Source organism: Engraulis encrasicolus, chromosome 11 (genome assembly GCF_034702125.1).
Source record: "Engraulis encrasicolus isolate BLACKSEA-1 chromosome 11, IST_EnEncr_1.0, whole genome shotgun sequence".
NCBI lineage: Eukaryota > Metazoa > Chordata > Actinopteri > Clupeiformes > Engraulidae > Engraulis > Engraulis encrasicolus.
In genome coordinates, this window is record NC_085867.1 from 53,371,163 (window position 1) to 53,381,162 (window position 10,000).

General features: G+C 48.5%; 1 protein-coding gene across 1 annotated transcript in view; it reads right to left on the minus strand.

Moving 5' to 3' along the window:
* dcc (DCC netrin 1 receptor) overlaps window positions 1-10,000 on the minus strand; it is a 357,856-nt gene that overhangs the window by 67,862 nt on the left and 279,994 nt on the right. The window contains exon 21 of the mRNA XM_063210977.1: window positions 7,438-7,470. Within this exon, the coding sequence (XP_063067047.1) occupies window positions 7,438-7,470 (33 nt within the window). The remainder of the gene's footprint in view (window positions 1-7,437; window positions 7,471-10,000) is intronic.

Below are 10,000 nucleotides of genomic sequence, written 5' to 3' on the forward strand. Positions count from 1 at the left end.
TCAATATCTTATAGCTAACTGGCAGGACAGAAAAAAGCCAGCCATACTTCATGGCTAAATTGCCAGTCAGGGCCACAGACAGCTTTGGCCTGATATCTGAAAGCCCTCCCACTCAATACATATAATTCTGGGCCCAGGACGACTGGCCCCTATGCCCCTCCTCAAGATATATAGTGTGATTGATTGAACCATTGGTGTCTTTTCTTATGAACCATTGGTGTCTTTCCTTATGTTACCACAGCAACTATTTTTGAATGGATTGGAATTGAAGGTATGCCAGACAAGCTCTGACTGAGATTGGCTAAGCACAAACAAACACAAAAAACTCACACGCAGCCACCACCCCCTCCACGCACGCACGCACGCACGCACGCACGCACGCACGCACGCACGCACGCACGCACAATATATAGAGAGGAGCTTTTGCTAAGCTCAGCATGGAAAAGACACCAGCAAAAGTAAACATTAAAAGCACAATTTGATAAAGGTCAATAAATACAGATCATAGCTGATTCGCTTTAGATCGGCGAAAAAGAAAAGGCTGTAATTTCCCGTGGAGTGTCTCACACATATCACACATACAACGCCCACATCTATCCTTCTGAGGCAAGGCTCTCATTTATGTCCTGCCTTTAACTGCCACACAGCAAGGAGTGCCGACACACTTCCTCAAGCTGTACGCTCAGAGACACTGATCTGCACTGATGAGTTTACAGCTCAGCTTACATCAAAGTGTGTGTGTGTGTGTGTGTGTGTGTGTGTGTGTCTGTGTCTGTGTCTGTGTGTGTATGTGTGTCTGTGTCTGTGTGTGTATGTGTGTCTGTGTGTGTGTGTGTGTGTGTGTGTGTGTGTGTGTGTGTGTGTGTCTGTGTCTGTGTCTGTGTGTGTATGTGTGTGCACCTCTGTGTGTGCATGTGCGTATAACTCAAGACACTTGATTGACTGAAGTCAGTAAATAACAACAAGGATCAGTTAAGAACGAATGAGATGCATGGGAGGATCAAACCGCAGTGACATTCTCTGAGTCGTCGTGATATTCAGACTGGAAATTAGATTCTGAATATTCTCCATCCTCCATTTCAAGCACCTGAGTTCTCCGCCTGTACATTGCATTATATTACTCTTAGCTGGCTCTTTTATCCTTCAGGGGAGGGACCTTCAGGTATTTATGTACAGGGCATTGGTTACAGTCCCTGTGTGAGAGATGTGAGGTTAGGTGCCTTGCTCATCAGCCATGGATGAGGGTCTTTAGGGAGACCACGACCACTTTAGGGAGACCACTTCCCTATGATAAGGTTGGGATTCGAACTTTCAACCTCTTGACCCAAAGACCAGCCCCCATTCCATTTGGCCATGATGCCAACATGCCTGCCTCACACATACGTACCCAGGAAGTGGTTTGGGCGTTATAAACATTTCTGAACGTGGGTGAGCTACGAGGCCTTTGTCTTGTCTCTCTTTATCCTCCTTGCGACCATTGAGCCAGGCCAGGTCGCTTCAAGGTCATCTCTGAGCTGTTTGATGCTACTGTAACAACGCAGGGCCACTGGATATTGCAGCCTGCTGACTGCAACGGTGGGCTGCCATGGTCTGCTGCCAGCTATTGTGTCTCTACTGTACCTGTCTGCAACTCTCGTCTGTGCAGGAGGCAGGAGGCATGAGGATGGGTGGAAGAAGGAGGGGCGGGGAGGAGGGGGAAGAAAGGAAGGAGGAACTACTCTCACTTCTCTACCTCTGTGAGAGAGAGAGAGAGAGAGAGAGAGAGAGAGAGAGAGAGAGAGAGAGAGAGAGAGAGAGAGAGAGAGCGTGCAGGAGATGCAACACAGCCAGCTGCAGCAGACATGACAAATGACCACATTAGCAAGGAGGGCCGTGAGATGGAAGAGGGGAGGGCTGAGGGTAAAGGGGTGTAAGTTGGGCTTCCACGCCATACAGCCCTCTCTCCCCCCCTCCTCACCCACGCCACCAAGGCAGTATGGGAAGACCCATTCATCAGTTTGAGCCCTCCCTCTTGCTCCAGGTAACCACCGATCCTATTGGGGGGGATTTTATATTACCCTCCCCCATTAAAAGGTTGCTGGTTCTAAGGGAGAGTGGGAAGGCTGGGTGCGTGGGTGGTTCACCATGGTGCAAATTGGGGCCGAGAATGACATATGATTTTCCCTCCAGGGCTAACCTGTCTGGACTGTCTGCTTTCAACTGGAGATTAGGTGATGGGAACAAGGGAGGGAGAGAGAGAGAGACAGGGAGAGACACAGGGAGAGAGACAGAGGGAGAGAGGAGCATGGGGGGTGGGGGTAGGGTGGGCAGGCAGCATGCCACAGACTACAAAATGTTTCCTGCCATGACTGGTCAAGAAGACCACCAACCTTGGCTGAGTCAGAGCAGACAGACAGGTGGGTAGGCAGACAGGCGGGCAGGCGGACAAGGAATAGGGAGGAAAGAGCCTGAGGAGAGTTCGACACATTAAGACCACCAGCCAGGGTTGAGCCAGAGAAGCACACACAGGCAGGCAGACAGTTGGGCAGGCAGACAGGCAAGACAAGTGGTCAGCGAAAGGGAGGAGGGGAGGTAAGGAGAGCCTGAGGAACGTCCGTCCAGCACATCAATCTCGGACCGCACATTTTACGCTTGCCTCCCCTGGCGCCATTTGAGGTGATTTATAAGTGGGGAGAGCCTGAAGACCCGCTAGGGCTTTCCCACAACTGGAGCAGTTGGGGAGTGTGTGTGTGTATGTGTGAATGTGTGTGGGGGGGGGGGGCTGTGTACACGGCTGTATAGAGTGGACATGTCTATGTGCTCTGTGTGTACATGTCAATCTGTGACTGCGTTTGTGAAATGGCGAAACAATCCGCGAATGTGGACTTTGGGCATTAAATGTGTGTCCAGAATCGGAACATGTGTGAGGTCGGATTTTGAAGTCCCTGTAAAGTCTTAGAAACTAGTAAGTACATTTCGCCTGAGAGATCTATGAATGTGCTTGGCTTGAAGTGCAAACAGGCCGGCTTGCTCGCATATGGGGGAGAGGGTCTTAATTTATTTAGTAGCATGTCTGTGCCTGTTTGGGTTTGTGTTTGTGTCTGTGGAGAAGCACAAGAGGCAGATGAAGGGAGTGAATATGTTTGAATATAGAGTGCCTAGAAAAAGTCTGTGTCAACTGTATCTTTGAAAGTTAAACAATATGTGAATGCCTGTGTGTGTGTGCGTGCGTGCAGTTTATGTGTATGTGTGCATATGTTAACAGGCAGTGTCTGCCAGGCTACAAGATGTGAGGTTATCAATGTCTACTTTCATGTCTGTGTGTGTGTGTGTGTGGACCGCAGCTCTCATCAATACCACAAGTGCTACATCCTACACAGTGGCCAACACACAGCATCTCAAGCATCCAGCATTGCCCGGCCCTCATATCGTCACATGATATTTTTGCGGTGTTGATTTTACACTTACAGAGTAGGATCACTACTCTCTACGTGCTGAATTAAAACTGAAACATTTCACTGCAATCTTGCAGCAGGACCAACGTGCAGCATTGCCATCTATCCAGCCATCCCAGCCAGCCCTTCTGCTCTCCACACTGCAATCCAAGGCAACACGGCTGCACAACATCTTGCTGTGCCCACGAAACAGAAGCAGATGAATTACGAGGGATCAAACACAGAGAGTGTGGCTCAGCACGAAAACAAGCCACACAGTGTCAGCCACGGCCTGTGTTCAAACCCGACAACAACCAGAACCAAAAAAAAGGGAACAAGCTACTGGCCAAGCCCGTGGCCATTCACGCTTGTTCCAATCCTCTGCATAGCTAATAGATCTGGCCAGCTCGATTTGAACGATCCTATTATACGGCGTTCCATTATTATTATGTTCAAATGCGAAACAATCTGGCTGCCAGATGACTTGTCTGTGCCATGGAGTGGTGAAACGTCGCAGCAGCGGTCGGTGCTCTTTGAATCAATTGAGGCAGTTAAAAAAGGCACCTCTGTGAAAAAGTTACGCGCCCAAGTTGTCAAATTAAAGGCTTTTGAAGGAGCCCGTCCTCCCAGGGCTGAGAGCTCTAATTAAGCACCGGCGCCCTAACGAACCCTCGTTAATGGGGAGGTGACAAGGCGGAGGAGACAGAGAGAGAGGGGGGGAGGGGGGGGAGTTAGAGGAAGAGAGAGAGAGAGAGGGATAGGGAGAGAGGTAGATGTAGAGGTAAAGAGAGAGAGAGAGAGAGAGAGAGAGAGAGAGAGAGAGAGAAAGGGGGAAGCTGAGGTGACCGTGGAACATGCTAGAAACTCAATGGCCTTCATTAGCTTGGTGGCATCTGATTCAGAGTGAAGTTTTAAAAGAGCTCGAGATTCCTCCAAGGGCATATTCATCTGCAGTAGACCACTCCATTTTAAAATGGGGGGGGGGATGTAATGAGGTGATAGCGTTCTCATTGTGTAGTTCATTTGAAACAGAAATAAGAAGAAGAGTAAGGAGAAGAAGAAGAAGAAGAAGGGAAGATTAAAAAATGGAAGACAAAGGGAGAAGACAAGGAAGAGGGAGCAGGGGATGAAGGAGAAAAAGAGCAAAAAAGGAGACAGAGAAAAAAAGAAGATAGGAAAACAAATAACGAGAAGAGAGAATGAAAAAGAAAGAAAGAGAAGAAGAAGGCTGTGTAAGGATTGTGATGTCCTTTTCAACAAAGACAGCCCCGAGTCAAGGCTCAAAGTAAGGGCTGTAGTGGATTGGCTCTAATTGGCTCCCATACTGCTCACAGAGAGGCGGCTAGAGTTCTCAACGGGTCGGGTCAGCCCGAAAAACCCGACGGGCCCTTTGGGTTCGGGCCGGGTTCGGGTCGAAAATATAAGCATATGGCTCGGGTCGGTTCGGTCCGCGGGCTCAATCTTTTCCGCCCAGTGAAAAAAAAATCAGTTCTGCTGTTTACCGTGAATCATGGCGAATTTCCCCTTGATGGGTCAGTAAAGCTAGACCTATCTATCTAAATATATGTAGGCCTGCGTAACGAAGGTCTGGCAGGCTGCTGCATGCAACCTTGCGCAGTGCTTAATTTGTAAATCACAAGGTACCAGAACGCAAAACAAACATCACATCACAGCGATGATGAGTTGGAAAGAGGTCCCGGAACGCACAGAAAAACTACATTGGCTACAATTACGCAAACTAATAAAAACGGGAAAAAAAGTTCTTAGATGCAATTTTAACGATATTGAGTCCCATGTCAGCTCATGGAACCATACTTTTGTTTCTTAATACAAGGGACGGTTGGCAATCCAATGACTATTTTAAACAACAGCCATAGTAGGCCTAGCATATTAAATGCTGTAATGACAACAACCAATAGGCTATTTTTAGTTTGATCGCTAACTTTATTGCTTAGTAGTCTCAGCAAATGCAGTGCATGGAAATTATGTTTTCCCCATGAGGTGAAACGAAACCGAAGCGGTCTTCTACAGGCTATACTAGAAAGGACAGTGGCTTTCCAATTAGGTTATCCTTTCCACGTATTCACACAACGTTGGCATATGCGTATTAAACGTTAAATCCACGCTTTGTTGGCGACTTTGTTGCATATAATTTGGCTAATCCGCATGTGCTGTTGCGATATGCCACTTCACTATTTAAATGGCTCGTGCACCGATGGTAAGCGAGCGGCAGCGAAGGTGCCGGTAGACTTGGCTTTTCACACTGACTGTCTGCTCGCGCTGCGGTCTGGTTGAAAATCCCTTCAGCAAATGTTTTATTTGGAGCGTGTAGGACCTGTTTGAATGAAATATCACCTTGTCTTTGCTGTTTTCGTGCTCAAATCGACTTTTAAGCAACTGTCGGGTCTTGGGGCGCACACACATGCGGAGCGCTCGCCAGCCGAGGGAGATCTCATCCTCTCACCTAGGCTATCTGTCTTTTTTGCTACATGGCTGATCAATGCACCAACCGTAGCCCAGGTGCCACTAGAAATTAGTATGTCCAAAACCTTGTGTGCCGACCAAAATGTTATGAAACTTTTAAACAATGTTTGGCACAGCCAGGCTTTCCATCTCATCCACACATATGAACAAACAAGGAGGGAGGGGCAACTTCACGTAGCCTACATTTAATCAGATACACGGGGTGGAAATGTAGTAAGCCTACATTTAGAAGTCAAAACAAAAGGTGGATAGATTGTTGTTGCCGTGAAGAGGCGGTTATTGAAATCGCGCTGTGGATGATTCTGCGGAAGAACGTTTCCCCATTTCATATTATGTTTCTATTGTGGAAAATATCTTTTCACTAGGTTTTTAAGTGGGTTATGCAATTTACTGCACATACGTGCCCTTAAAGACCCACCACAACCCGTCATTCTCCATAGGGTAACGTGGGGAAACTCGACCCCCGACTTCGGGCCTCGGGCCGGGTTCGGTTAGATAATTCTAGTGATGTGTCGGGTAACATCGGGCTCGGGCTTTAAAAGCCACGGGCCGGGTAGGGTCGGGTTGACATTTTCAGGCCCGTTGAGAACTCTAGAGGCGGCCATATTGGCTTTACAAAGCTGGAACTGTTGGACAGAGCAGGAAACGATGTAAGGTATATGGGCATATCAATATTCCTCCTTCTCCAGATGCTTACTCTGGCCTCCGCCCTTCTGCTGCGAAGTCATGGAATATGTCTCAAGCTGACAGGATGAGTAGAGAGGAGGGGTTTGAGATGCCATAGAGGTGGGCCTGCAGGTGGTGCTGGACTCCTCCATCCATTAGATTACATTACATCACATTACACTTAACTGACAAGTCTATTCAAAAAGACTGACAGTTATTTTAAGTGCAAGGTATTGGTTACCGTCCCTGGAGCAGTGTGAGGTTAGGTGTCTTGCAAAAGAGTACCTTAGCCATACAGTGGGATAGGGGGTGGAGGGGTGGGAATCAAACCTCACATAAAGCCCATCTCCTTAACCACTAGGCAACGGCTGCCCCCATCCTCCCATGAGTCCTTCTTTGTTTCATCCAGGGGAGGAGGGGCGTGAAGGTAAGAATCAAGGACGTGAGGACAGAGGAATGATGTATTGATGCGAGCCCACTGGTTGACCCCACACTCTCAGGTACCCTACTCACCACTCACACATGCATGTACTGTTAAATACCATTTTCATTTATAGTGTATAGTTCTGCAGTCTGCGTCAAGCAGAATATCCATCGTTCATTTTTCATTCACTCCTCACTCTCTCTCACTCTCACTCTCACTCTTTCACTCATCTCTCTCTCTCTCTCTCTCTCTCTCTCTCTCTCTCTCTCTCTCTCTCTCTCTCTCTCTCTCTCTCTCTCTCTCTCTCTCTCTCTCTCTCTCTCTCTCTCTCTTTCTCGGACTGAGGTAACCTAAGTAGTAGAGAAACAATTAACTCTAGGGCATGAGGAATACTAAATCAATTGACGGGCGATAAATCATGCTGCTTTAATAGACTGGGTAATGACTTACCTTGGTCGTTGGCCATTTTGTCTGGGTGTTCAACTGTAAAAAGAGAGAAAGAAGATAGGGAAGAGGTTAGAGTGAAGGGCTGTATATATGTGGTGTGTGTGTATGTTTGTGTGTGTGTGTGTGTGTGTGTGTGTGTGTGTGTGTGTGTGTGTGTGTGTGTGTGTGTGTGTGTGTGTGTGTGAGAGAGAGAGAGAGAGAGAGAGAGAGAGAGAGAGAGAGAGAGAGAGAGAGAGAGGAGAGAGAGAGAGAGAGAGAGAGAGAGAGAGAGAGAGAGAGAGAGAGAGAGAGAGAGAGAGAGAGAGAGAGAGAGAGAGGCGTGGGTGTGTGTGCAACTGAAAGATCCCTTGGGACTTCATCCCAGTGGAATCTCGTGGCCTGTTAAACAATAGGACGTCAGGCACCCTCTAAAGAACATTCTAGACACACGGAAAATGTGTAGGCCTGCACCCCTTCACGGCACCTCTCTCTACGGGCCACCCCCCCCCCCTCCAAACTGCTGTATGTCTACCCCCTGAGCCATCTCAGCTGTGACAGCAGCCTTCAGAAAGTCACTGGAGTCGAACTGAGAGAGGGGACCTCCGGTCCCCCGGCGGGTGGTGTGACTGGAGGCGGTGGTGAGTGGTGAGTGGTGGCTGGGTGTTGGGGTTGACACGTTGCTCCCATTTCAACCACATGCCTAATGTGACAAAACACTGTACCTTACCGTGCCCCAGCTCATGTCTGTTCAAGCTCACACCTCACAAAAGGCCTTACAGAACCGAGTGCATTTCAGCAGTACATAAAGCAAGGGCAGACTGTTATTCAGAGCCCTGGTACTTGGCAGGAAGTTGACGGCTCTTTAAGTGCGAGTATATGTATATAACCTGTGTCTTTCTGACAGGTTCTGGAGTATGACATGACACTCTGAGGTCAGTGAACTCTAAATGGCTATACAGACACATATACAGTGTGAACAAGAAGTGAACTGGTAAAAAGGTGGATTTAACAAAAAAACATGTAGCAGAAAGAATGGACTTTGCAATTCACATGTGCACTAGCTGAGTTCACAACTTTTTACATTCATCACATGAACCTCCTCACGGTCCTCCTCGGCTGCTACTAACATCGTAAGATCTCCATGCCTCCCCCCTCTCTCTCTATACCTCTCTCTCTCTCTCTCTCTCTCTCTCTCTCTCTGTATACTGTAACTCCCTTGTTCTCTCTCTCTCTCTCTCTCTCTCTCTCTCTCTCTCTCTCTCTCTCTCTCTCTCTCTCTCTCTCCTCTCCATTGCACCCAACTGCAGTCACACTGCAGCAGGACTCTGTTAATAAATCAGTCTCTTTGTACCGTTCCGCCAACAGCTGATAGCAGTAGTACAGCTAGCACCAACAGCAGCAGCATTAGAGCTAACAACTAGAGTTAGCCCACAAACAAGGGACATAACAGTGCCATCAGCTTAGAGTTAGCCCACTAGCCCTGCTGCCAGGCATGGAGACAGCAGCAGCAGGAGTGTCAGAAAACCCTAGAGGACACACCGCGACATCGGCAGGGTTCACTGCGACAGATGCTAAACAGCGTGCTAATGAGGGGGCTACGCCTGCGCCGCGGGAGGGGCGCGGAGGGAAAGAAGGAACCGGTACGCCACGGGCGCTCTGCTCGAACGGGCCGAACCCAGCACGCGGGTCGTCTGGTGTGACCCGGCAGCTAATGAAGACGAATGGCACGCGCCGCCCAAATTAAACAGCCATAATTCATCGGCACGATTATGGCAGGCCGTCGCCGCTAGCGGACGAGGACAAACCAACAGGGCGCCCGCCCGGCAAACGACTGTTTGCTCAGTAATGAAAATAAATAAAGTGAAATTGTACCCCCGTTATGATATAATGCCGATACGTGGCAAATCAGACAAGCCAAGGGACGGAAAGAAGGAGGGAAAGAAATGAGCGAGAAGAGAAGAAATTAATCAATTTAGGAGATGCTGAATGGCGACACAGCGGCTAAGCTATGCATTGACTGAGGGAATGTGACTTCATACATTAAAAACAGATGGTAACAGGAGTTAGGGATCATATGTGTGTATGTGCAGAAATGTGTGTGTGTGTGTGTGTGTGAAGATTTATGCATACAGGTGTTTGTTTCTGTACAGATGTGTACAAGGGAGAGAGGAGGAAGTCCAATCAAAAAGACTCCACCCTCGGAGGTTCTGAGATGAAATGAGTCAGAGAGGGGTCCCATACCTGTGTGTGTGTGTGTGTGAGCGTGTGTGTGTGTGTGTGTGTGTGTGTGTGTGTGTGTGTGTGTGTGTGTGTGTGTGTGTGTGTGTGTGTGTGTGTGTGTGTGTGTGTGTGTGTGTGTGTGTGTGTGTGTGTGTGTGTGTGTGTGTATGTGTGTGTGTAAAGATATATGCATACAGGGCCGGTTTTTAGCATAGGCCGGCTAGGCGGTCGCCTAGAGCGCCATGTGAAGAAGGGGCGCCGAAATGGCGCTCTCCTATGCGTAATTTTGCGATATGAAGTTTTTTTTATGAAGTCGCAATCAACAAAGAGTGGCGAAAGCGCTCCTCACGGCAAAGCGCCCCTCAGC